The sequence below is a fragment of the Apium graveolens genome, chromosome 1, assembly GCF_009905375.1.
Source record: "Apium graveolens cultivar Ventura chromosome 1, ASM990537v1, whole genome shotgun sequence".
Taxonomy (NCBI): domain Eukaryota; kingdom Viridiplantae; phylum Streptophyta; class Magnoliopsida; order Apiales; family Apiaceae; genus Apium; species Apium graveolens.
In genome coordinates, this window is record NC_133647.1 from 45,319,922 (window position 1) to 45,347,114 (window position 27,193).

The 27,193-nt window shown below is 37.1% G+C and overlaps 1 protein-coding gene across 1 annotated transcript; it reads right to left on the reverse strand.

The window, feature by feature from the left end:
- Window positions 1–14,490: 14,490 nt before the first annotated feature.
- On the reverse strand, window positions 14,491–14,838 carry LOC141667352 (uncharacterized). Its single transcript, XM_074473826.1, has one exon. The coding sequence runs from the start codon at window positions 14,836–14,838 to the stop codon at window positions 14,491–14,493; it is 348 nt and encodes a 115-aa protein (XP_074329927.1).
- Between the last annotated feature and the right edge of the window lie 12,355 nt (window positions 14,839–27,193).

Below are 27,193 nucleotides of genomic sequence, written 5' to 3' on the forward strand. Positions count from 1 at the left end.
CAACGGATGCTTAGTTCAAATAGCAGTTGATAGTGACAATTCATAAGCTGACAGAGGCACATGGGTTGGCAGAGACAAACTGGAATGTGGCAGCCTCTAGGAGGAATCAAGAAAATGCAGCATTTCTATTCTGTTGCAAACAAGGAAGTATTCAAAGATTCATAGCTAAACCTAAATTGCATTGGATAGAGAAATGAAGAAAAAACATGTGAAGAATCTTCTAATTGTATTTTACAGTTTTGTCTTCACTTGTAAACTTGGTGATATATAAACCAAGTAGCAGCTAGTAATTAGAGTGTGAATTTTCCAGAGCTGTTTAGAAAAATCCAGAGAGAAAATCATCTAGTTTGTACTAGGACGCAGCTGTGATTTAATTCTTTGAATCACAGATTTTCTGAAATAACACATCTCTGGTGGACCAACAAATTCACCAGAAAAGTTTTTAAGTCTGTTGTGTTCTTTATATTTGTGTTTGAATATATATCTGTCTGCATTAGCTGGAAGCAATTCACACACTTGTTCATCAAAACACATAAGCCTAGAAACTGCTCAAAACTTGAAAAAGTTTTGAGATTTACATTCAACCCCCCTTCTGTAAATCTCATTGTTAGTTCACTGGGAATAACAGTATGTCTAAATTTTTAACAATTTAGTAGTTTAGTGGATATATAACACAATTTATTTATTTTTTAATAATAGAATAAGTTGTGATTGTAGTATAGTAGGATAAATAAACTATGTCTAGTAGTTTAATATTTTAGTAGTTTAGAGGATATATAACACTATTTTTTTAATTTAGTAGTTTAGCGAAGATATAACACTATTTATTTATTTAATAATATTAGGATAAGTTGTGGTCGTAATTTAGTAGAATAAGTAGACTATGTCTAGTAGTTTAACAATTTAGTATTTTAGCGGATATATATCACTATTTATTTATTTTTTTAATAACCAAAATTAGGGAATAACCGTTGAACCAAATTATACCCCATTCCGGTTATTATTGTATAGTATAGATGTCTAATTGTTAGTCAATAAATTACTCAAATAACATGCATTTATAATTATTCAAAATTTATATTTATCTAACAAATAAATTGCAATTATTTATATATTATAGTCGTGGTAGCACAGACAATCAATCAATATCTATTTTTACTCAACAGAGCATCAATCATCGATGCAGCATAAAAATAATTCATATTTCGTAAAGACTAACTACATATATTCACAAGTTTCTTTTTCAAGAATTCGAAGATAAATTTGTACAAATATCGTTATTCAAATCATTTTCAAGTTTCTTTCATTTATGATTCTAATACTTCTTTTTATAATAACTTGATAACATTGTATATTGTTTTTACAATTAAATATTTTTTAATTTGATATTTTTTTTTTAAATATTAGTTAAACTTGTTAATCATTTCAAATTATCGACTAATATTAATATTTTTCGTTATATAACATAACATGGATTAAATCAAATGGTACAATACATAATAGTTTTAACCTTTTTTTCAAATAATTCAAAATGGTTGTATGATATTTTCCATCATTATATATATATGTGTGTGTGTGTGAGTTAAGTTCTATATTGAGTCCTTTTTTTGTTGAGTACAAGAGTTTATATATGTTTGCAACTAAATAGTACAATCAATTTTACTAATATAAAATATTAGAAAAATTATCTTTATTGGTAAGATATTCTTGTCGAGCTCATAATTTAAATTTACTAAACCAGTGACGATGTATTTTTCACCGGGTCATGTAGTCAAATTTCGAGTATTTTTTCAAAATGGGTAAAGTTCTGATTTCGAAACTAGTAATTTTGATATATATTATCAATTTACTTATCTTACAAAGACCTCAAAAATATTATTTTTTATCAACATAAGATATCATAAAACTTTCCCTTATTGGTAAGATTTTTTCTTCGAACTCGTAATTTAATTTAAACCTAGATAGTGATGTTGTATTTTCGGCCATATCATGTAGTCATATTTTGAGTATTTTTTTAAAAATGGGTAAAGTTCTGATTTCGAATTCGAAATAAAACTAAATACGTTGACTATTTACGACTCTAACCTATCTAAATATGTACTACACACACACATATATATATATATATTTTTTTCCGTTATATAAGTGTATCTATTTCAACATTTTAAAAATATTATTAATATGTAATTACTAAACAATATATATTAAAAAAGCACGAGACATACTTTTTAAATTAAAAATTATTTAATAAATAAGATAATGATCCGTTTATGTACTATACTGAATTTTATATCTCAAATTTAATTATTTAAAACAAACTCTATTATGTTTAAAGTTAAATAAATTGTCGTTATTTACGACACTCACATATTATGTGTATGATAAAAAAATCCAAATAACAATGTGTTGCGGTGGTAAGAAGATGTACATGTCCATGTAAAGACCCGGGTTCAATTCCCTCAAATAACATTTTTTCAATATAAATATTAAGTACATAATTAGTTAGTCCAATCACTGTGAATAAAAAATATCACTAATTTATTCTCTTGTTCTCGTATTATATATTGAAGAGATTTTTTTCGAAATAACACGTGTAATTTTATTTAATTTCAGTTTTAAAATAAAATATTGTATAATATTATAAAACAATTATGCATGATGCCAGATATAAACTAGTAATAATTATAAAACTTAATTGCAGGAAGATGGCTTGAGTTTTTTTTTTGCACAAAAATGGCTGAGATATATTGATAGGCACCCACATGACTTAATTTTAATTTTTTGAATGCCCGATTGCATTCTGTTACTTATATTTAATGGACGTTACATCATTTTATAATTCAAAACTTAATTGCGGGAAGATGACCTAAACTACAATTTTAATGAACAAAAATGATCAACATATAATTTATAGGGTGATCAGTTTCATGCAAATAAATTAAAATGCGTTCCTTTTTAGGCTTTTATTGATATATTCATTTGAATGCTTTTTGAGGGATTCAGACATTTCTGATTCAGACATTTATGAGGATTCAAAAATTGTTGAATTCTATTTTTTTCAGTTCTCCTCCTTGTTTTTCAGCAACTCCTTTTGTGTTGGCATTGTTGTTACTTCTCACTTCAATATTAAGCTCATGAACCAGTTATGCGGAGTAATTAAACTCCAGTGAATTTAATTTGATATGTTTAAGATATTTGTTGAAGTAGACGGAGTTACATATCAACGCCAATATTTTTTGTTGTTATTATACCGAAGTATTGATACTCCTATTGGGTGACCCTTACTTTTCAGAGTTGATCAACCTGCTAAAAATTCCCAATCTTTTTTGGATTGTGGTTGTTCTTTCAGTTATCCAATAATATTATAGTTGCATCGAATGTAATTTTTGTACCAAGTTGGCTTGAACTGGCTCATTTATGATGAGTTTTGAATTTCGATCATGTTCTCAAGCAAGCAGTTAAGGCGTCTGACGCTAACATTGATGCTTTTGTTTCTATCCTGCAAATTCTTGGTCGAAGAAGCGAATATGTTTTCTATTTCTATCATACATGCTAATAATTTATTTTCGTTGCTATATGATAAGAATACTACATCATGTTAAGTAAAATACTTGTTTTAACTAGGCTCAGTTTTTCTCTTGGTTGTTGAAAACTCATTTCCCCTAATATTCATGGCGACGGAGCTTATTTCATGTAATCGTACGTTAGTGGAACAAGATTTGAGGAAACTGGATGTGATAAATATTTTAATCATTTTCATTTAAATTCTAGTAATATTGGAATCTTCTTGTAAGTGCTATATACGTATATACAACTTTTCATGATCCTAAAATTACTCTACTATGATCTTTTTTAATGCGGGTATGCTACTTTTTGTCATGAATTTTCATCTCACCTCAAATGCAGTTTTAATATTTGGTCTTCCATGAAACTTGTTTTCCAATTGATAGAAGTTTGATTTATTATTAATTTAATCAAACAAATCCTTGATATTAAGTTGTTGATGTGTCGATTATTATGGATTGATCATTTTCGTACAAAAAAATATAAATAAATTCATCTTCCCGCAATTGAATGATAAAATATCTATTAAATATAAGAAATGGAATGAAATCGGATTGTAATTGAGTTATGCAGGTGCCTTTTATTATAACTCAAACATTTTATGCAAAAAAAATATAACTCATCTAATCTATCTCTTCTATATATAATAGGAGAACAAGGCGATAAATTCATGAGATTAAAAAGTCTCATTGCAATGACTAATTTACCCTGTATTTTAAATTTATATAAAAAGAGGTTGTTGGGAGGAATTGAACCCGAGCCTTCAAATTCACAAGTACATCACCTTACCACCACACCACACTGTTACTTAAGTTTTTAATCATATATATAATATATGAGTGTCGTACATAACGATAATTTATTTAACTTTAAACATAAATTCCTACTATATTTGTAGAGTTAGTTTTGAACAATTGAATTTGAGATATAAAGTTAAGTACAGTATATAAACGGATCATTACCTTATTTGTTAAATAATTTCATTTGAAAAGTATGTCTCATATATTTTTAATATATATTTTTAATAAAAAAATAAATTGTACATATAATTAATTTTTTATATGTTAAAAAGAGATACACTTATATAAATAATATATATGTACTACATATTTAGATAAGTTATAATTAGTGTATTTCGATTTATTTCGAATTCAAAATTAGAACCTGACATCTTTTAAAATTAACTTTGTATAATGGAGATGATTAAAAGCCAAATACATGATCGAGATCAACTTTAGTTAATGAATTAAGACATTAACAATTAACAATGATATTAAATTAATATAAACATTGAATTAAAGAAATAATATTTTTCTTAAAAAATAAACTTATATTAATTGAACTGTAAATTCTACTTTGTTGAATATTACGATTGCAGCTCTTGACCACTTTAATTTTACATTACTGATCCTTTTAAATTAAGCAAGATAATTGTAAATTAGTAATGACTTTAGTAATAAAATACCTCATTACTCCGGGTTTATTTGACCAAAACTCAAAAAATTTACTCGAATCTACAATATACATATATGTTAATTTTTAGTTTCTTTTTATAAACATATTGACAATATTTGATGGATTAACTACAATTTTTTCTTTTTTACGTATAGTACAATGACTACTCTGCTTGTATTTATTTAATAAATACAAATTACACAACACAAATAAGAAAATATGTATTATAGTTAATGAGATATATTTAAAAACGTAATGAATGTTATTAATGTTTTATATGAAATCATACACATTGATAGTACTAAACTTGTATTTGATATATTTTAGACGTTATACAATATTTATCAATAAGAAAACGATTAAGAATTTTACTAATATAATTATATGATGTACAAAAAAAATCTAGAAAATGACTCGTGCCTCGCACGGGTTATTATGCTAGTTGTATATAATAGAGCTAGTGGGGGTTGAGTGAGACAATTTAATCAAAGTAAAATTGACTATTATATCCTCCAAACACTAAAACTACACTTAACTCCTACTCCCTCTGTCCCATATTACTTTTACCGCTTGTCTTGGACACGTTTGTCAATGCACACTTTTGATTGTTAATATCTTTAATTTCGTATTAGTATTAAATACAAAAATTTCATCGTATTAAAGTACTCATAAATACGAATCCAACAAGATCACTCATGACTATATTTGATCTTATAGATTAGACATAAATTAGTAGTCAATCGCTTAACATGAATAGTGTAGAAAGTCAAAACGGGAAAAGTAATATGGGACGGAGGGAGTATCTTATCTATGAAACTCCTATCATGTTTATTTCATATTTAATACCCATTAATAGTCAAGCTTTACAATAATTATACATATATATAAACATACACTCACACATATATTTATACATATGCTAGTTTAAGTTATATGTATTATTTAAAAAGAAATTAAATTAAATTAAAAATTAGATATTTTGAAATAATTATAAATAAAATATAATTTTATTATATCAAATTTTTAAATGACATGCCATAATTTCATATTAAAATAATTGGGGTTTAAATGACTGACCAAAAGAAATCATCATTACATAATTTAAAATACACTTACAAAATTATTTAGAGCAATATTTTTTAAATTATTTAATATGTAATATAATTATTCATGACAAATATGAAGTATCAAATACTTACTTACAAAATACACAATATAGCCACGCTGCAAATTTTCTATGAATATAACAGAAAAATAAGTTTGTAATGTCGCAACATTTATCACCAACTTGAATTTCAAATATCTCAAATAAATATTAAAATTAATAAAAAAATATAAATATTGTAGAGTATGTCCATGCCTGGGTTAAAGAGAAACAATAAATAAAGCCATGGAGAGTAAATAATTTAGGACATGGGTGCATAGAACTCCCGTGCCATCTTGAAGACCAATCGAAAGTACATGTACTCCTGTTACTAAGGGTGTACACAACCCAACCAGACCGATCCGAATCGACCCTATTTCGATCGATATAAATCGATTTTTTTCAACCCGATATATATTTCGGTTGAAAATTGTTAATCCGGTTTAGTTAGGTTGGATATGGATTTCGATATTTTTAAACCGATCCAATCCAACCTGATTAAAATATACTTACACGTTATTTTTATTAATTTTATAACTGTGAATATGTTCAGCCTAATAGATAGACTCATTTATCTGTACCTTATAATATCAGTCCTCCATACTTAAAGAATATGTCATTGTTTTCGTTTATCGAGTTCAATGTTTAAAGAATGTTTAAAAACTAAATATTGTGTTATCACTCTCTTTTGGATGTTTAAGCCATATCTGACATGGATGATTTTAGTATTTTGTTAATATTTTATTAAACTATTTTCAAGTGTTTTAGAATTTGAGACTTTTTGCTTTATTTTATAATTATTAATATTAGTTTTGAATATTTACTAAACTCATCAAACCGATCCAAACCGATCCAAACCGAAGTATTACAAATTGGTTTGGTTTACAAATTTAAAGGATTCGGTTTGAGTTGAAATTTTGAAAACCCGAATTAATTGAGTTGGGTTGCTAAATTCTCTAAATCCGCCCAACCCGATTCATATACACCCCTACCCGTTACTGTACGCTGACTGGTGTGTACCATTTTCAAATTGTATGCAGGCAGAATCAGGATATTTGCAGCGTGACTACCAAATTATACAACAAAAGATAGTGTGAATCTCTGGGAAGTAGATACACTCGAGTGGTCCTTTGGATAAATTAGGGTTCTCATACTGTCTGCTGCTGCTGTGTAACGTCAAAAAAATCTAGTGACATAACAACAAAAGTACAGCTGATATGGTGCATATGATACCTAATAAATGTGTGTAACTTTTACTATATGTAAAATGTAGTTTAGTTGAAAACTAAAAATATGAGTATTTAAGGTTTCAGTTGTACTGGGCCCTATTATATAGATTCTCAAAAGTTTGAAAAGGATTTGTTTGCCTTACCTAGTCCAGACCACTGGATATTATATATTTCTTCACATGAGTCCATATTACTCTTTTTTTTCTAACAACCGGCAAAATTAATTGCTTGCAGATGGTCCAGCCCAGAGAATTGGGCCACTCAGTTCCTTAACTACACTAATAGCAGTTATATATTATAAAGACTCGCGATTAGAGAATGCTTAAAAGGTAAATTAAATTTTATACCCCTTCATTCATCCCTGCTACAGTAGGTTTTATTTCACAAATTATCTTTTCTAAATGACATTTCAGTTATTTGAAAATAGGTAATGTTTAGAGCTGTAAATTGTAGAAAGTGGAACGAGTTTTATGAGTGCATCTCCTTTTGTATATTGACGGTTTAGGTCTAAAGTTGATAGTAATAGTGCGTTGTGATCAAATTTTATGTGTTTATTACATGTAAAACGTAATGACAGTAGTATTTATATTTTTATTTGCTTATTGTCGAAATGAAATGCATCTTAAAATGCAAAAACTTACGATGTACCGTGAGACGAAAATGAAGACAAAAGGAAAAGGAAGGATAATCACGTGCAATTCAGACCACCTGCTCATGGCTATTAGTCATTATGCAGCAGGTGTTGATAACTCTGTTTATTTCCGGGTCTTCTCCTCTCTCACATATGCTAGAGCCCTGTCCACGTGGCAGCCGGTGTGAGATTAACCTGCTAGGTAGGGGACTCTGCAAAACAGAACCGGAAGGGGTTGATTTCCGTGACAACTCTGACGTGAGAATAAGAATGGGGTTTCATGAAGAAGAAGAAAAAGAGGGAAGAAGAAGCTATTCAAAATATGTATAGTGGTGTGTGTATAGGTGTGTAGCAGTCAAATGTTTTTCAACCCCTAAAACCCTCTTTTTGGGGCTTTTTATAAGTTCCAAAATTTAGGGTTTTTGGGGTTTGTACCTCTTCATCCTGGCATTTGATCGTTCTTGGTTGGTGAGTGATTGGACGACTTGGATGGACTGTGGGGTCAGATGTACTTCTTCCACCAGTGTTGTCTTGGGATCTTTACACATGGACGGCTGGGATGCAATTGTTCCATTTTGGGTAACATGAGACAGTTGACAAGTCATGTGCCACGTGGCACCGAGGACCACCCCAGTTTGGGTCTGGGGTGTTCTCTCTCTGGGTTTTTGCTCCTTTATTTGGGCTTGATTATTTATGGCCTATCATTTGCCTCCCACTCCCTTATGCGGGTTTTCCCGGATGGGGGAGTAGCCTTCTTTTTCGGGGCGTGTGTTATGAGTTGCGTGATTCAGAATTTTTTTGCATTTTTCCTTTGATTTGTGACCCCTAGCCCCGGGGTGCTATTGGGTACAAGTCCCCGGGGTTGTGTTTGGGTAGGCCTTTTGGTTTTTGTCACTTTGGAATTTTTTTTGCATTTTTTTTATGTGTAGCCCCTAACCCCGGGGTGTTGTTGGATACAAGTCCCCAGGGTTGTGTTTGGATAGGCCTTTTGGTTTTTGTCACATGAAATTTTTTTCATTTTTCCTTTGATTTGTGATCCCTAACCCTGGGGTGTTGTTGGATACAAGTCCCGGGGGTTGTGTTTGGGTAGGCCTTATGATTGGGCTGCGGGGTGCAGAGGCGACATGTGCATAGTATTTTGGCATTTTTCCCGGAGTGTCAGGTGGCGGTTGAGCTTCCTGTAGGAATATATGTATACATATATGTATATGTACAAAACGTTACAGTTTTCCTCCCTTTTTCTCCTCAAAAGCCGCGCCTGTTAAATAATTACAGTGATGTAATTATTAACTGCGGTGGTTATTTTTTGGACGCTCATGATTGTGCCACGTGTCTTCACCCGACGCACATGATCATGTGGCAGTTGAGTGGGTTACTACTTCGTTTGTGCCTATATATACTCCTTCTTTGCCATTTCTTTTTTCTTTACGCAATTACAAACACCAAAAACTCTCTGCAACTTTTCTCCAAGGCAAATTTGAGAGCTTTTCTCTTTGAAGCCGCCTTATTTCTCCTGCTTTCTTGTAAGTTTTCAAACTTTTCTTCGTTCTTTGCTTTCTCGTGATTGTTTAACGAATACTTGTAGTCTGAGTTCTTAGAATGCATACGTGTCCAAGCATCCGAATCAGTTTACTTTTGTTGTGTCAAGTTTTGGTGAATCGAACAGGCTGTTGTTTATTGTTTAGATTTACAATTTTTGTTTGCATGAAAACAGTTGATGTTTGTAGTGATCTGGGTTTGTGTTTTGGTGTCTGTATGTGTACGATAAGAGGTTTAATTTATGCAAAAAACTGGGTTTGTTCTTTATTTTTATGACTGTTCATGACTTGTGTTGTAGGCGTATATATGTATGTATAGATTGTATGACATATCTTGGTGCTTTAATTTTAAGGTTAACTATTTCTGAGTAGCTTTTTGTGTTTCTTTCTTTTTTTATTTTCTTCCCGAAATGGCATAGACTCCGGGGTTATATGGTTAGGAGGGGTAGAGTGAAACAACTAGCTAACCTTAAGCGTAGGCCCGACCGTCCCCACTTCGGATTACCTGATCATTCTTTTAGTGATTCTTCCCCGAAACCTGAGAACATGCCTCCCCGTCGCCAGCCTGTAGTTGAGGAGTTTCCCACTTTCCTTCTAAACCCCGGGCAGACTTTGGGTAGAAAAGACGGGTCTTGGGTAGATATAGATCACTATTTTGTTCAGACCCGAGAGAATAGTCCCCCGCACGATTACTATTTTAGGGACCTTTCAGCTGCTTATATGCCCGGGGGATAGAGCCTTACGACAGGGCTCGCATGGATCAGATTTTCTATAACGCTCCCGGGATGGGCTATTTTCCAGCCCCCTGTCATCCCGACCTTTCGGAATATACCTTCAAGTAAATAGATGACTTAGTGAAAGCCGTTTTCCACTTCGGGGATTATATGTAGTGGAGGTGTCCCGAGCCTCATGAGAGGGTTTATCACCATCCTGTAGGAGGTTAGGTAGCTATTCCTTTAGAGCATCTTCGTAGCATGAGGCCCAACCTTCACCAATTCACCAAGTCATTATGCCGTGATGTCTACGGGATACCCTTTACTCAGTTGGCCCCGAATTCTGTTAAGTGGGTTTCTTGGTTCCTTGCCTGTTGTCATGTGAAGAAGTACCTTCCTACCTTTAAGCTTTTCCACTATCTTTTTAAGATTAAGAATTCCACTCTACCTCCCCTTTTTGAGTTCATGTTCAACATAGATGGTTGCGGGTTTCCTGCCGATGCCAAAAGTGCACCCGTCTTTATGTTGAACTCGCTCCGGGGCTGGCACCAGGAGTTCATCTTCGTCCGGGGTGGGGACCTGGAGTTTATGCCTGTGTATAAAACTACTTTGAAAAATAACAGGTTCCCATCCGAGCGGCTCGGTGGAGATGCCCTGGTGAAGATGTATGACTTTGTGGTGGTTCTGGGTGCCCAGTGGACCCGTGATACCTTTTTAGATAACCAAACATTGTATAATATTGGTTGTAAGTGCTTTACTTTAACGGTTGTTTCCTTGTACTTTTTCTTGATGTATATCTTTGCTCTGATGCTTTCTTTCTAAACTGTTGTTCCTTGTGCAGGTCTTCCGTTCCTTAACCCTTTCCATCACGCTATGTCGCAACAGTTCAAGGATTTGGCCGGAAGGTTCAAGAAGATCGGTGGAGCTGTGCAATTGGACTTGGGGAAGAAGAAGGCTGGTGTAGGTAGTGGTTCTCAGGCCCGTGATGCTGGTTCTTTGGGGAATAGCGTAAGGCAGAGTGCTCCGGTGGTTACTACGCCTATTGTCCCGGAGCCCGAGGAGATTGAGGTGTTGGAGCTGGATGAAGAGGAGGTTGGAGCTTTGAATCCTCGCAAGGGGAAGGCTGCGGAAGAAGCTGTTGGTGGCTCTGGAACTCCCCTAGCGTAGAAGGGTTTCTTCCTCGGGCCCTACTGAGGAGGAGAGCCAGAAGCTGGTGGAGGAGGATGTTTTGAAGAGCCTCTTGGCCCAGATGACTTTGGATGATCGTCGGAACGAGATGTTCGAAAACTATGCCTCCCCTGCTGACTTCGAGTGCTATGCCAAGGAGGATCTGGATACCTTCCTTGATCATCTTGTTCAGGATGTTTCGGAGGTAAGAGTGTTCCCTTATCATCTTTTTTCTTCTTCCCTTTGTGTCAGTACCGAGTCATTTCTTTTCAGGCTAACGCTCGAATCAGCGGCTGCTCTACCATCCTTCACAACTACCGTATAAGGGAGGCTAAGAATAAGGCCGTGGTGAAAGAGTTGGCTAGTGAGAAGGAAAGCTTCACCAAGTACCGGGAGGTGAAGGAGAGAGAATCATGGGAGCATAAGAAGGCTGTTGTTGAAGCGGTGAAGGCCCGGGAGTCTGCTGAGCAGTTGGTTGGATCCCTCCGGGCGGAGGTGGAGAACTTGAAAAATGAGCTTGCTTCTAGACCTCGGGCAGAGGAGGTCCTTGAATCCTTCCGGGGTACCCCAGCTTACTACGAGGAGCTCAACAAAAAGATCTTTGAGAAGGTCAACATCTGCTGGGACATTGCTTCTGCTTATCTGGCTGAGAATCCGGGTGGTGATATGGACAAGTTTATAGAGTTGTACCTCACAGAAGAGCTCTATCGTGAAGAAGCCAAAGCCGTTGAAGCGGGTACCTCCGGGACGCAGCCGCCTCCGCCTCCCGAAGAGGTCCGCGAGAAGACTCCTCCCCCTCCTGAGAACTGAAGAATGAAGACCCATGCTTTGTGCCTTGTAATTTGTTTTCTCAGTTTGCTATCATTTCAGACTTAGCCCTTGTGGCTTTTAGACTTATTATTTGAATTTTGCATTACTCTTGTTTGAATTTGGTTCGGGGCTTGGTTTTCCCTGGGCATACATGTAAATATATTTCCCTTTCTGCATTTGGTTTTTGCTTTCTTTCGTCGGAATTTTTCAAAGTATACATGGTTTGTGTACTTGTCCCCGGGATGGGGGTTTAAAATTTTAACTAACTAAAATTTTTCTTACACATGGTTTGTGTAATGGTCCCCGGGATGGGGGTTTAAAATTTTAACTGAATAAAATTTTTCTAAGTACACATGGTTTATGTTATGGTCCCCGGGATGGGGGTCTAAAAGTTTAACTGAATAAAATTTTTCTAAGTACACATGGTTTGTGTTATGGTCCCCGGGATGAGGGTCTAAAATTTTAACTGAATAAATTTTTTCTAAGTACACATGGTTTGTGTTATGGTCCCGGGATGGGGGTTTAAAATTTTAACTGAATAAAATTTTCTAAGTACACATGGTTTGTGTAATGGTCCCTGAGATGGGGCTTTAAAACTTTAACTGAATAAAATTTTTCTAGTAATATAGCGACGTTAATCAAATGACATAGTAAAATTATCTTGAGCTATGGGGTGCTCGAAGCGAAGTTTTTCATTTAAATCAAAATAAAGCAAAAGTTACATTCCGGAGTGTACGAGGAGAGAGTTTACATCAAACTGTCATAGCATAGAAGTAGAGGTGGCCCCAGAATGTCCATCTAGCCCTTACTGGTAGAACTTCCTTAGGCGGTTTCCGTGCCAAGTATTTGGGACTTCGGACCCGCTGAGATAGCTTAGCTTGTAGGTTCCTGGGCGGAGCACTTCCTTAACCATATAGGGCCCTTCCCAGTTGGGTTGCAGCTTCCCTTGATTGGTTGGATCCGAGGCCTCGGTGTGCCGAAGTACTAAATCTCCTGTTTCATAATATCTGATTCTTGCTTTCTTTGCGAAGTAGAGCTTTGTCTTTTCTTTATAGCGTTCCATCTTTTTTACATCCCTATCTCTTACTTCGTCTAAGAGCTCCAGGTTGGTCTTGAGTCCTTCAATGTTTGAGATTTCGTCAAAGTTGATGACCCTGTGGGAGGGGGACCCGATTTCGATTGGTATGCGGGATTCGGTACCATATGTAAGCTTGAAGGGGGTCTCATTGGTTCCCGTCCTGGGGGTGGTTTTGTAGGACCACAGGACCTTCAGAAGCTCATCTGGCCAAGATTTCTTGGATTCTTCCAGTCTTTTTTCCAGGCCCCGGAGTATGGTTCTGTTAGTCACTTCGACTTGCCCATTTCCTTGAGGATGCGCTACCGACGCCCTTTTGTGCTTGATTCTGAGTTCTTTCAAATATGCTTCAAAGTCAGACCCGACGAACTGTGGCCCATTGTCGGAGACTAGAACTACCGGGATCCCGAATCTCATGACGATTGAATCCATTAATTTGATACAATCTTGTTGATTGATTGTTCTCATGGCCTTAGATTCTGCCCACTTTGTCATATAATCAATGGTTACCAGGACGTAACGGAGGTCGCCTTTTGCCCGAGGAAAGGGGCCCATGATATCTATGCGCCAAATGGCAAATGGGATCGGAGATAATACTGATGCCGGCAGGCTGGGGCTTTGTCTGGGAACATTGTTGAACTTCTGGCACTGAGGGCATTTCTTAACATAGGCGATGGAGTCGGCATGGACTGTGGGCCAGTAATATCCTTGCCTGATGACTTTGTAAGCCAGAGCTTTGGCTGCCAAGTGATCTCCGCAGATGCCTTCATGAACTTCCCGGAGACAATAGTTTGCCTCATCCGGGTCTACACACTTCAGGGTGGGCGTTGAAAAGGTTCTTCTATATAGCTGACCATTTTCTAGGAAGAAATGAGCAGCCTTGTGCTTTAAGTATCTGGCTTTGTTCTGGTCTTTCGGGAGCATTCCGTCCCTTAGGTAGGCTATGTAGGGAGTCATTCAGTTGTCCGGGCTGCCGATGCACAGGACCTCGGATCGCTCTGTGCTGGGTGCCTTAAGCTCTTCGAAGTATACCGAACTGGTGAGATCTGATGTATTCTGCACGAGCTTGGATAGCTCATCTACCTTGGAGTTCTCTTCTCTATTAATCTGGAGGATGGTGATATCGGGGATGGTTTCCAGGATATCCCGCACCATTGCTTGATACTATACCAATTTTGGATCTTTCGCAATATACTCTCCACTGGTTTGCTTGACTATAACCTGAGAGTCGTTGTAGATGATCATCTTCATAATACCAATAGATTTTGCTAATCTGAGCCCGGAGATGAGTGCCTCATACTCAGCTTGATTGTTCGTTTCCTTGAAGGCAAAGGTTATTGCTTGTTGAATGGTGAAACCTTCTGGGTTGACTAGAATGAGGCTAGCTCCGGACCTTTCGGCCGTAGATGACCCATCCACATAGAGCTTCCAATAGTCTGTGCATGGGTTGGCTTCTTCTTGGGCAATCCCGCTAGAAGCGGGTGGTTGATGCTCCGGGAAGGTGCATTCCATGACGAATTCTCCTAAGGCCTGGGATTTTATCACCGTTCGTGGCACAAACTTGATGTTGAATTGGCTTAATATAATGGCCCAATTGACTAGCCTTCCGGAGGCATCTGGCTTGTGGATGATCTTTCTGAGTTGCTGATATGTGACTACTCTAATCTCTCGGCCTTGGAAGTATTGCCTTAGCTTCCTGCTGGAGTGTACGAGGGCCAAGGCGAATTTTTTCAAGTTTGGGTACCGAGCCTCCGCATCTTTGAGGACTTGGCTAACATAGTAGATGGGGCTCTGTGTTCCTCCTTCCTCCAGGACTAGGGTAGAAGAGACGACCTTGGGGCCGGCGGCGATTTAGAGGGATAAATGCTCACCGGGCTTAGATTTTGATAGCACCGGGGGGTTCATCAGGTGTCGCTTGACTTCTTCAAAAGTTGTGTGGCATTCTGGGGTCCAGTCTACCAACTTCTTGTTCCGGGCGCCTTTCAGTAACTCGAAGAATATGAGACATCTTTCTGCCATCTTCGGGATGAACCTGCGTAGGGCCGCCAGGCATCCTTCCAACTTCTGGATGTCCTTTTGAGTACGGGGTATCGTCATTTCTATTATGGCATTAATTTTCTCCGGGTTTGCTTCGATTCCTCTCTCGCTGACCAAGAAGCCCAGGAATTTTCACGAAGGTACCCCGAACGCGCATTTCTCTGGGTTCAACTTCATGGTGTACCTTCTCAAACTGTCAAAGCACTCCATGAGGTCCTTGATGTGACCCAAGATCGTGAGTGACTTGGAGATCATGCCGTCTACATAGGATTCCATATTCCTCCCCAGTTGGTTTTTAAAGATTGTGTTCATCATTTTATGGTAGGTGGCCCCGGCATTAATGAGCCCGAAGGGCATCATAATGAAGGCGTAGACTGCCCAATGAGTGATGAAGGATGTTTTGGCGATGTCTTTGGGATTCATCCGGACTTGGTAATAGCCTGAGAAGGCGTCCATAAAGCTGAGCATGGTGTGACCCGAAGTCGCGTCGATTAGCTGATCAATGTTGGGGAGAGGATAGGAATCTTTAGGGCATGCAGCATTGAGGCTTGTGTAATCGACACACATTCTACACTTTCCATTTGGTTTTTTGACTAGCACTACATTGGCGAGCTAGTCGGGGTACTTGATTTCATAGATGATGTCGGCCTTGAGCAACTTCTCTACCTCTTCGTCTATAGCCAGTTGTCGCTCCGGGGCGAAGTTTCTCCTCTTCTGTTTGATCGGTCTCTTCCGCGGGTCCACATCCAGACTGTGTATTTCCACAGACTGGTCTACCTCGGGCATATCCTCCGGTGTCCATGCGAATACGTCTGCATATTCTTGTAGCAGCGGGATGAGTTCTTCTTTGAAGGATGTTTCCAAGACCTTTCCAATTTTCAACTTCCGGGTGGGATTCCCGGGCTCTAGATCTATCTTCACAGTTTGTGAAGCAGGTTCTACCTTGGTCCTTTCCTTTACTTCCACAAATTTTTGTATCCGGGCATCAGCGTTGGTTACGCCGTACCCCAAATCCTCTATCATGTTGACGTCTAACCTTGGCCTTTTGCTGAAATGTTCGCGATGTTTCTTGCGGCTTTGGCCCTTGGGTAAGGCCATTGCCTTCTTCCTGTTCTCCGGGTCAGTTTCAGCCATGACCAGGGCTTGCCCGTAGCATCTCCCGGATATGCCCCGGTCCCCTTTAATTTCTCTCATGCCTCCCGGGGTGTGAAACTTTAGCTTTAAGTGAATTGTTGATGGGATGGCCCGAAGCTTGGTGATGGTGGGCCTCCCCAAAATCATGTTGTAAGAGGATGTAGCACTGATCACGTAGAACTTCATGACATGAGACATTATCCGAGGTGCGGTCCCGAAGACCATGGGGAGGAATATTACCCCGCGTATCGGGATCATATTATTCCCAAATCCATAGAGGGGGTCTTCGAGGCATGGATCCATGCGAAGGTGTCCCAACTTCATCCTGTTAAGTGTGTGCTCAAAGATAATGTTAGCTGAGGAACCATTATCAACCAAAATTTTTTGTACCTCATTATCGGCAATGTCGAGAGTCACGTCCAGGGCTTGGTTGTGTTCGGGATACAGGCCTTCATAATCGGCATTAGAGAAATATATGGGTTATGTTGTGAATACATTATGGACTTGATGATTTCATTAACAAAACACCTTAGTAGATTTAACTTAGTGAAAAATGTAGCACTCGACGGATAAGGAATATAGTCCCGACGGCTGACTCAATATAGTCCCGATGGATGATGATTTGTTATCCATCAAGTGAGTAGCTTATGTAATAATAAGTCATGAAGCACATTTCTGCAAACACCTTTGTTTAGATTCTGTAGTAGCATATAAGTCATGTTGACTTTAATTAGATATGTAGAATAGGTTGATTAATTGTACATAAATGATGTCTTGTAATTCTGCATAAATGAAATGAAGTCAAGTGCCAAATAGCTATCCGACGGATTAACAATAATGCTACTCGACGGATGATCAACAAAGCTACCCGACAGATGATCAACAAGGAAACCTGACGGATGATCATGTACCCGACGGATAATCAATTCAAACATCTGTTGACAGTGACAACACAGTCACATGCGTCGAGTGTATGCAAAAGGAATGTGGAAGCCTATTCAGCTGGGTTTTTGTGAAACAAAGAAGCATTGCCATTTCCATGCTTTTACGAAGATATTCAAAGATGCTGGAATAGAGTAATGAAATAGCATAATATTAGACTTGATAGGTTTTGTTTTATTATCTTGTCTTATTGCTGTGTAATCTTGGTGATATATAAACCAAGAGTAGCAATTAGAAAAAAAAGAAAAAAAATAAGTAAATTCTCAGAGAAACATTTGTAAGCTGTATCCTTAACATTACTCTGTAAGTTTAGTTGTTCTTATTTTGTAAGCAGCTGTGAGCTATTCAAGCTTCACAGAGTTCTCTCGATATATATATATATATATATATATATATATATATATATATATATATATCTGGTGGATAGTTTCTAATCCACCAGAAAGTTTTAAAGACTTGTGTTTTTACTACTTTATGTTTTGATTCATATTTAACTTGTTATTTCGCACTTTGCAAATAAAACACTGTCATATATATATATCTTAAGTTAGGACATTTTATATTTCTGAAAAAGGTTCAAGAATTCCATTCAACCCCCCTTCTGTAATTCTTGTTGCATTGTTAGGGACTAACAATTGGTATCAGAGCAAGCTCTTGAAGAACAAAGAGTTTAAAGATCACAACAAACAACAAGATGAACAAGAAGGATGTTGGAGTCAAGATTCCTTTTCTGGACAAAGATAAGTCCTATGTAGACTGCATAGAGAGAGACCCTCATGTACCAATGAGAGCTGCAACTGGAAATGAGCCATCAGTTCCCAAGCCAAGGCACGAATGGTCAGATCCTGATATTGAACAAGTCAGGAAAGACAAGAAGGCCATAAATATTCTGTTCAATGGAGTTGATGGTGACATGTTTGACAACATCATCAATTGCAAAACTGCTAAGTAAGTTTGGGATACAATACAGATTATCTGTGATGGCACTGAACAAGTTAGGGAAAATAAGATGCAGCTGCTAATTCGGAAATATGAGCACCTTCATAGTGAAGATAGTGAGTCTCTTACTGACATTTTTAGTAGATTTCAAAAACTACTAAATGCTCTGAAGTTGCATGGAAGAGTCTATCAGACAAAAGACTCCAATCTTAAGTTCCTTATATCTCTTCCAAAGGAATGGAAACCAATGACAGTCTCATTGAGAAACTCTCAAGATTATAAGGAGTTTACTTTGGAGAGACTGTATGGCATCCTGAAAACTTATGAGCTTGAAATTGAGCAAGATGAGAGGATGGAGAGAGGAAAGAAGAAAGGAGGGTCCATTGCACTGGTTGCTGAGTTAAAAAAAAGAGAAGGAGATGAAGATAGAAGTTGTTGAGTCAACTTCAAAGGTCTGTGAAAATAAGGGCAAGGGGCTGGTAGCAGAAAATGAAGATTATTTGAGCCAAGATGATATGGATGACATTGATGAACATCTAGCATTTCTTTCCAGAAGATTTTCCTAGCTCAAGTTCAAGAAGAACTTTGGAGCAGCTAAGCCAAATAAAAACACGGTGGATAAATCAAAATTCAAATGTTTCAAATATGGCTTAGCAGGGCACTTTGCCAGTGAGTGTAGAAAGTCAGATTCCAGCAAGAAGAAGTTTGAGCCTGTGGACTATAAACAAAAATATTTTGAGTTGCTCAAACAAAAGGAAAGGGCTTTCATTACACAAGAAAATGACTGGGCAGCAGGTGGTCTGGATGAGGATGAGGATGTCAGCTATGTCAATCTAGCCCTAATGGCCAAGTCTGATGAAACAGAGACAAGTTCTTCAAGTAATCAGGTAATTACCACTAACCTAGCATATTTATCTAAAGCTGAGTGTAATGATGCAATAAATGACATGTCTACAGAATTATATCATTTGCGTGTTACACTTAAGTCTCTTACTAAGGAAAATGCTAAAATCAAAGAAAATAATTTGTTTTTAAGTGAGAGGAATAATGTGCTAGAATCTCAGTTTATTGAATTTGAAAAATTGAGAATTGAGTGTAAAATTGCTAAGGATGAATTAACTGAGTACTTGAAGAAAGAAGAGATCTTGAAGAAGCATCTTGAACGAGAACAAGAGGTGATCAAGGCATGAAAAACATCTAGAGATGTTTATGCTCAAATCACCAAAGTTCAAGGTATTGAGTCCTTTTGTGATGCAGCCTGGAAGAAGAATAAGGAGAAGCTGGAATCCAACTTGGTTGAGGGATTGCTAACAGATGTGGACTCGACGGATGATGAGAGTCATCCGTCGGATAACCAAAAGGATTATCCGTCGAGTGACATAAATCCTCATCCATCGGCTGTGAGCAAACCTGTGAGTAAAGCCAAACTTGCCAAGTTAAATGAAAAGTATGGATCAGTTTCCAAAAACTTCATTTCAGGAGAATCTATACAAGTAAAGAAGGAAAATATAGTGAATGTTGGTCTTCTGTCTATCAAGCAATTGAATGACAAACTAGAAAAGATTGAGGTTAAAACAGAGGCTAAAAGGAAAAATAATAGAAATGGTAAAGTATGGATTAACAAGCATAACAACTACACACCTGATAAGTATGCTCCAAGAAAAATCTGTGTTAAGTGTGGTAGTGTAAATCATCTGTCTGTTAATTGCAAAACTGCCATGCCTACTTCCATATATGTGCCACCTCCTTTTCCCAACATGAATGTCATGCCTTCTATGCCTATGAATGCTATGTCTACACAGAATATGAATGCACAATTTGCTAATATGCCATTTGCACCTAATCCTTATTATGCTGCATTTAGCATGCCTCAAATGCCATTTAGCATGCCCTACTGGAATAACATGCTTACTAATAGCATGCCATTTCCTGTTAATCAAAATGTGCATGATAATTCTGTTGTAATGAATGGTTTCAAAGGTTCAACACAAATGACTAAGGATGAATCTGATATCCCCAAGTCAAATGAGATAAAACCTAAGAAATAGAAAAAGAAAGCTAACAAGGCAGGACCCAAGGAAACTTGGGTACCAAAATCAACTTGATTTGATTTTAATGTGTGCAGGGAAACAGAAAGAATCAATGGTACTTGGATAGTGGTTGTTCAAGACACATGACTGGTGATTCCACCCTGCTCACAGAGTTCAAAGAGAGAGCTGACCCAAGTATTACTTTTGGAGATGACAGCAAGGGTTATACTATGGGATATAGCTTGATTTCAAAAGACAATGTCATCATTGAGGAGGTTGCCTTAGTGGATGGTCTCAAGCACAATTTGTTGAGTATCATCCAGCTGTGTGATAAAGGCAATTCGGTAACCTTCACCTCAGAAGCCTGTGTTGTGACAAACAAGAAAAGCAACAAAGTGGTTCTCACTGGTGTGAGAAAAGGAAATGTGTACTTAGCTGACTTCAACTCATCAAATGCAGAATCTGTTACTTGTCTTCTCAGTAAAGCAAGTCAAGATGAAAGTTGGCTATGGCACAAAAAGCTATCCCATCTAAACTTCAAGACCATGAATGAACTTGTAAAGTAAGAACTGGTTAGAGGCATTCCTCAAGTGGAGTTTTCTAAGGATGGACTGTGTGATCCAAAAGGGAAAGCAAATTAAAGCATCATTCAGAAAGAAGTTTGATTCAACAATTAAAGAACCTTTGCAACAGCTACACATGGATTTGTTTGGACCAGCCAATGTGTTGTCCATCTCAAGGAAAAGATTTTTCCTAGTAATTGTAGATGATTTCTCTTGGACATATTTCCTTAAATCCAAAGATGAGGCTAGTGAAATCATCATCAATCACATAAGGCAAGTTAACAATCATCCTGATTTCAAAGTTAGAAGAATCAGGAGTGACAATGGAACTGAGTTCAAGAATTCTGTCATGAGAGCATTTTGTGAAGAAAATGGGATCTTGCATGAGTTTTCAGCAACAAGAACTCCACAACAAAATGGAGTAGTAGAAAGAAAGAACATACCACTTATTGAAGCTGCAAGGACAATGCTTGAAGAATCTAAATTACCAACATATATATGGGCTGAAGCTATAAATACTGCATGCTACACTCAAAATATTTCTCTGGTTAATCAAGCAAAATGCATGACTACCTATCAATTGTTCAAGAACAAGAAGCCAACTATAAATTTTCTTCATGTATTTGGCCGCAAATGTTATATCTTGAGAAATCAAACTGATCAGAATGGGAAGTTTGATGCTAAAGCAGATGAAGGAATTTTTGTTGAATATGCTGTTGGTAAAGCATACAGAGTCTACAATCTGAGAACCAACATTGTTGTGGAATCAATACATGTTGTGTTTGATGATAAAAAGATTGAAGGACTACAAGATGGAGATTATCATGAAAGCCTCAAATTTAACAATGTGGAGATGGTTAGTGATGACAGTGATGAGGAAAGTGATCAAGAAACAGTATCAAAGGACAATGCAGAAAAATCCACTACCAATAAAGCACAAAATTCAACATCTGTTGAGTTACAAAATGCTTCATCCGTTGGGAGACAATCTGCTTTATCCGTCGGGAGACAACCAGCTTCATCCGTCAGTACTCAAAATTCACCATCCGTCGGGTCATCAAAAAAAGCTGAAAGTCAGAATAGATCAATTACAGAAAGTTCTCCTTTCTTAAATCAAAGATCCATTAATTCAGGGGGAGTTTCTAATAATCAAAACTCAATCACACATCAAGACAACAATGAGGCCTCTTCATCTAGATCTAATGTACCTCAACAAAGGAAATGGACAAGGGATCACCCCTTTGAGCTCATCATTGGTGATGTATCTTCCAGAGTTCAAACAAGGAGAGAAACTCAAGAAGAATGTCTATATAGCAGCTTCCTCTCTAAGGAAGAACCAAAGAAGGTAGAAGAAGCTTTATTGGATCCTGATTGGATTTTAGCTATGCAGGAGGAGCTAAACCAATTTAAAAGGAATAAGGTATGGAAGCTGGTGCCCAAGCCTAAAGGGAAGAATCCAATAGACACCAAATGGGTATTCAGAAACAAGATGGATGAAATGGAATAGTAGTCAGAAACAAAGCTAGATTAGTTGCTAAGGGCTATTGTCAACAAGAAGGAATAGATTTTGATGAAACATTTGCTCACGTTGCAAGACTTGAAGCCATCAGAATCTTCTTAGCCTATGCAGCCCATGCTAATTTCAAGGTCTATCAAATGGATGTCAAAAGTGCCTTTCTGAATGGAGATTTGGAGTAGAAAGTCTATGTCAGTCAGCCTCCTGGTTTTGAAGATCCAAATTTTCCAGAATATGTCTACTATCTTTTAAAAGCACTTTATGGACTGAAGCAAGCACCTAGAGCCTGGTATGACACTTTGTCGAAGTTTCTTTTAGAGAATCACTTGACTAGAGGTACTGTAGACAAAACTTTATTCTTTAAAAATGTTAATGGCTCTAGTATACTTGTTCAAATTTATGTAGATGACATTATTTTTGGCTCTACAGATGAGAAACTTTGCAAAAAGTGTGCCAAATTGATGCAAAGTAAGTATGAAATGAGCATGATGGGAGAACTAACTTACTTTCTTGGTTTACAAGTTAAGCAAGTTAGTGATGGAATATTCATTAGTCAAACTAAATACATTTATGATCTTTTAAAGAAGTTTGATCTAATGGATTACACATCTGCAAAAACTCCCATGGCCACTGCAACTAAGCTTGAATTAAACACTACTGAAAAGTCTGTGGATATTTCAAATTATAGAGGCATGGTTGGCTCACTTCTGTACTTAACAGCTAGTAGGCCAGATATAATGTTTTCTACATGTTTTTGTGCTAGATTTCAGGCTGATCCTAGATAATCTCACTTAGTAGCTATTAAGAGAATTTTCAGATATCTCAAGGAGACACCAAAACTTGGCATTTGGTACCCTAGAGATTCTAGTTTTGATCTAACCGGTTATTCAGATACAGATTATGCAGGTTGTTGAATTGATAGAAAAAGTATAACAGGAACCTGTCAATTTCTGGGAAACAAGCTTGTGTTCTGGTTCTATAAAAAGCAAAATTCAGTTTCTACTTCTACAATTGAAGCTGAATATATTATTGTTGGCAGTTGCTGTGCACAGATTTTGTGGATGAGAAACCAATTGCTAGACTATGGTCTGCAAGTGGAAAGAATTCCTATTTTCTGTGATAACACAAGTGCATTTGCCATCACTGAAAATCCAGTACAGCATTCAAGAACAAAGCACATAGATATCAAGTACCACTTCATAAGGGAACATGTAATGAATGGTACTGTGGAACTCCATTTTATTCCAAGTAAAAAGCAGCTTGCAGATATATTTACTCCTGAATATTTATAGATATTTTGCAAGTTGTAATGCAGCCAGAAATTTAACTTCAGTCTAGGATGAAATTTTGGCTAAGCCAAAATTTACATCTCGACGGATGATCATTATCCATCGAGTTTGATCATCCGTCGGTATACATATTGTTAATAAAATCAATTACTTTTCTGGAATATTTTATGTCTCGACGGATAACTGATTTATGCTCATCCGTCGAGTTGTCTTATTTTTAGCCGTTGATTCTCTGAACATTATCCATCGAGTATACTTATAGTTTGTAAGCATAACACGACGGATAATTGATGGAATTTTTACAGTTTATTCTTAAACGGCTATTTTGGGCAATTCTTATTGGTCACTTTATTTTACTTTATTATTTTTGACAGTTATTTTTGAGACAGTATAAAAGCATAATTCATTTTCATTGCTTTTCTTTTATCATTCTCAAATCATCTGCTCTAACTTCTCTCTTTCTCAAAGCACTTACTCTCTCTCTCTGCAAGTTTTTACTCTCTAACAATGGCACCAGTCGTCAAGATAATGTCTCAAACTGGATTTATCTATGAAAAGAACAACTTCACTGCTCTTGTGAACAAGGGGATTTAACAGTCTGGCGACTACCATAAGATGATGGATTTTGTGAAGAACTGCAAACTCAACTATGCCATGCTGGAATCACCCACCATATACTGTGAAGTTGCTGAAGAGATGTGGACGACTGCAACATACAACTCAGCTGATAAGACTATCACTTTCACTAGTAAAGGTAAGGAATTATGTGTTAATAGTGACATTGTTAAAGCATATTTCAAAATTCCTGATAATACTGTAACTTCACCACACACAGACACTGATATTGTTAATATGCTTAATTCCATGGGCTATGCACTCTCTACTTCTAAATTAAGTGAAATTAGGAGGTTGGGTCTTAGGAAGGAATGGAGTTATTTATGTGATGTAGTTACTAAGGTATTTTCTGGTAAAATCAGTAATTTTGATTCAGTCAATATCTCTATGCTTACATGCTTTACATGCTTGTAACTGATAAATTTTTCAACTTTAGTGATCTTGTTATAATTGAGTTGGGATTTAAGTTAGGGGAGCTAAATAAGAGAGGTAAAAATGTTTACTATACTAGATTTTTAATGATGATTGCTAACCATCTCTCTGAGGATATTGTGCTTGAGAACCCAATCAACAAATTAGATTGTTGGGTTCAAGAAAGGAGAATCATTTTAAGAGAGGTAAAAATGTTTACTATACTAGATTTTTAATGATGATTGCTAACCATCTCTCTGAGGATATTGTGCTTGAGAACCCAATCAACAAATTAGATTGTTGGGTTCAAGAAAGGAGAATCATTTTAGATTTGAACAGGGCAAACCATCACAAAGAGGTGCCACTCTTCTACTTTCCTGTTATGGAGGCACCTCAGATAAGTGAGGTAAGTTCATCTGTCTCTAGTCTTCCAGTCTCACACACTTCTTTGAATTCTAGTGTAGCTATGGAAACTGTGTCATTGACCCAATAGTTGCCTACCCAAGCTGCCAAACCCAAAATTTCAAAAACCAAGACAAAGAAAGCCCCCTCTGGTGTCTCTCAACAGATGCCAGTTGTAAAATCCACCAAACCAAAAGAGGGGAGTGTGAAGGTGGGTAAGAAAGGTGAGGGACAGGGTTAACATCAAAGAAACCCTAATGATAAGGTTGGAGAGGTGAGTATTTCCCAGCCTAGTCACACTGCAGTTTCCTAACAAACTGCAGTGCTTAATAAGGATGTAAGCTCATTGCTAGTTGCATCCTCCTGAAATGATGTGACTATTGAACAAAGCTCTCAACCAAGAGCACAGGCCAAAAGGGTAAGGGACACAAGCTCACCCCAAACCTATACTAGAAAGAAGAAACCAAAGACCTTTGGGGATACACAGGGTTCACACACTATGCAAACTGGTGCTAAAGACACAGTCACTACACCTTCTCAAAGTCAGTTTGATGTGGCTCCAACAAATGTGGAGTCACAACCAAATTCTCTAACAATTGAAGCCCCTGAAACACCAAACTATCCCACACACTCCTTGGATGTTGACATGATAAACACATCACTTCCAAATTCTCCATCTTTAACTCTCTTGGAGAAGCTAAAAATCCAAGCAAGTGAGCATCATCTTTTAGATGATTTGTTGGCTCACTTGCCATTTCTTTCTGAGACTGTTGAGACATCTGTGCCAAAATTTTCATCAATCTGCACAGAGTCTACAATAGTCTCCACTCTAAACTCATTTATTTCTACTCTCTCGATGGATATTGTTCATCCGTCGAGTAATGATTGTATCCCGACGGATAAGCTTAACAGCAGTTATCCATCGGATAGTCAAACTGCTAACCCGACGGATATCCCTTATCCGTCGAGTATCTCTGCACAACTTCAAATTTCATCAATTATCATAAGTGCAGAAGACTTAGTGGTAGTGCAATCACTCTTAGGATTGAGGGAAAGGAGTGAAATGAGTGAGAGTCGGGGTTGCTCCCAGAAAAAGGAGAGGAAAAGAGTGAACAATGCAATCCATTTCTTCCAAATTGGAAAAAGTGAGTGTGAGAAGTCCCACCTTAGATGGTGAGTGTGTGAGGGTGAGGAGCCAAGGTGAGACCTTGATGCAACAAAAGAGAGATCAAGAGAGAAATGCAGGTACAGGATTGATAAGGGTGGAAACTATTGCAAGTGAGTCAATGAGTGTCAATGATGCAGAAAGGAAAAGGCTATTTCAACAAGAATATCAAGCTGTTATAGATTCCATTTCCCTGGATGCTGAGACATTTACTCACCCTGTGACAGCTTACCAAACTCTAGCTATACAGGGCAATGAGGAGGCTGAAAGATTGCTGAACTTTGTACATACAATACAATCTTTATAAAGAGCAAAGGATGCAATCACTGCTATGCCTTCCAACATTGGCAGTAATTTGGAACTGAATGAGACTTCTTTTGGGAATGATGGTGATGATGATGAGGAAGATAGCATGGACATAGGGGAGATGCAGATATTCCAGCCTGGATGCTCACAAAAGAATGCTCCTACTCACATCTCCAATCAACACTTTTCAAGCTGATTCATGACACTCAAGCAGCCATTCAGGCATCTTCCAATGCTAGCACAAAGCAACTACTCAAAGCACATCTTGAAGCACTCCGGCTGCATAAGATTCAAGCCCTCCAACACAGTCAGAGTGTGGATGCCATTAAGTAGGAAATTTCTGAAGTCAAGCAGGATCTTATAGAAAGGATGGATGCTAGACTCCCTACAACCACCATGACTGAAATTGCTCACAAACTAAGGAAGGAGGTTGATCTAAATAGGAAATTTGAGGCCATGGACTCAAGACTATCTGCTGTAGAGAAGTCAATGGCCAAGATGCTAAACAATCAAAAAGC

Coding starts and splice junctions, on each gene's coding strand:
- LOC141667352 (XM_074473826.1), bottom strand. CDS start 14,838: ATGGAATGCACCTTCCCGGAGCATCAACCACCCGCTTCTAGCGGGATT.